Genomic DNA, 956 nt, shown 5'->3' with positions numbered 1-956 from the left:
AATAAATGTAATATGCTATGAAAAAAGAATTTAATCATATGAAAGGTTTAATTAAAACAACAAAATCCAAGTAGTGGGATTGCAGGGTCAAATGGGAAATCTAATTTGTGTTCTTTGAGGATTCTCCACACTTCTTTCCAAAGAGGTTGTGTTAGTTTGCAGTCCCACCAACAGTATAAAAGTGTTCCCCTCTCCACATTCATGCCAGCATCTGCAACTTTGGAATTTTGATGTGTGGGCTATCTTACTATGGTTAGGTGATACCTCAGGGTGGTTTTGATTTGCATTTCTCTTATGATTAGGGATGATGAGCATTTTTTGATATGCTCGTCAGCCATTCATCTGTCTTCCGAAGAAAAGGATCTATTCATGTCTCCTGACCAGTGATAGATGGGATTGTTAGCATCTATCACTAACAGTCACTTTTTTGTTGATGAATTTGAATTCTCTATAAATCTTGGTTAACAAGCCTTTGTCAGATTCATAATATTCAAATATCTTTTCCCATTCTGAAGGTTGTCTATTTACATTGATTGCTGTTTCCTTAGTTGTGCAGAAACTTTTCAGTTTAATTAAATCCCATTGGTTAATTTTTGTTGTTGCAATTGCTCCCCACCCCCCGCAACTAGGCATCCATCTAGAAGAAAAAAAATCATTTTATCATAAGGAGATATGCACTAGATTCTTTATCACAGCTCAATTTACAATTGCCAAAAGGTGGAAACAGCCTAAATGCTCATCAATTCAGGAATGGACTAACAAAATCATGGAATATGCTTCATGAATACTCATCATAAAAAATGTGGTGACTTCACATTTTTTGTACTAACCCAGATGCAGTTGAAACACATTCTTCTTAGTAAAGTATCACGAGAATGGAAAAACAAATATTCAGGCTCGGCGCCTGTGGCTCAAGTGGCTAGGGCGCCAGCCACATACACCTAAGGTGGCAGGTT

The 956-nt window shown here is 36.9% G+C and overlaps 1 protein-coding gene across 1 annotated transcript in view; it reads right to left on the bottom strand.

The window, feature by feature from the left end:
- Positions 1–625: 625 nt before the first annotated feature.
- LOC100947382 (suppressor of cytokine signaling 5-like) overlaps positions 626–956 on the bottom strand; it is a 40,628-nt gene continuing 40,297 nt past the window's right edge. The window contains 1 exon segment of the mRNA XM_012810543.1: positions 626–637. Within this exon segment, the coding sequence (XP_012665997.1) occupies positions 626–637 (12 nt within the window).

This window comes from Otolemur garnettii, unplaced genomic scaffold (assembly GCF_000181295.1).
Source record: "Otolemur garnettii isolate 467f Iridium unplaced genomic scaffold, OtoGar3 scaffold00136, whole genome shotgun sequence".
Taxonomy (NCBI): domain Eukaryota; kingdom Metazoa; phylum Chordata; class Mammalia; order Primates; family Galagidae; genus Otolemur; species Otolemur garnettii.
This window is presented reverse-complemented; position numbering and strand designations above follow the sequence as displayed.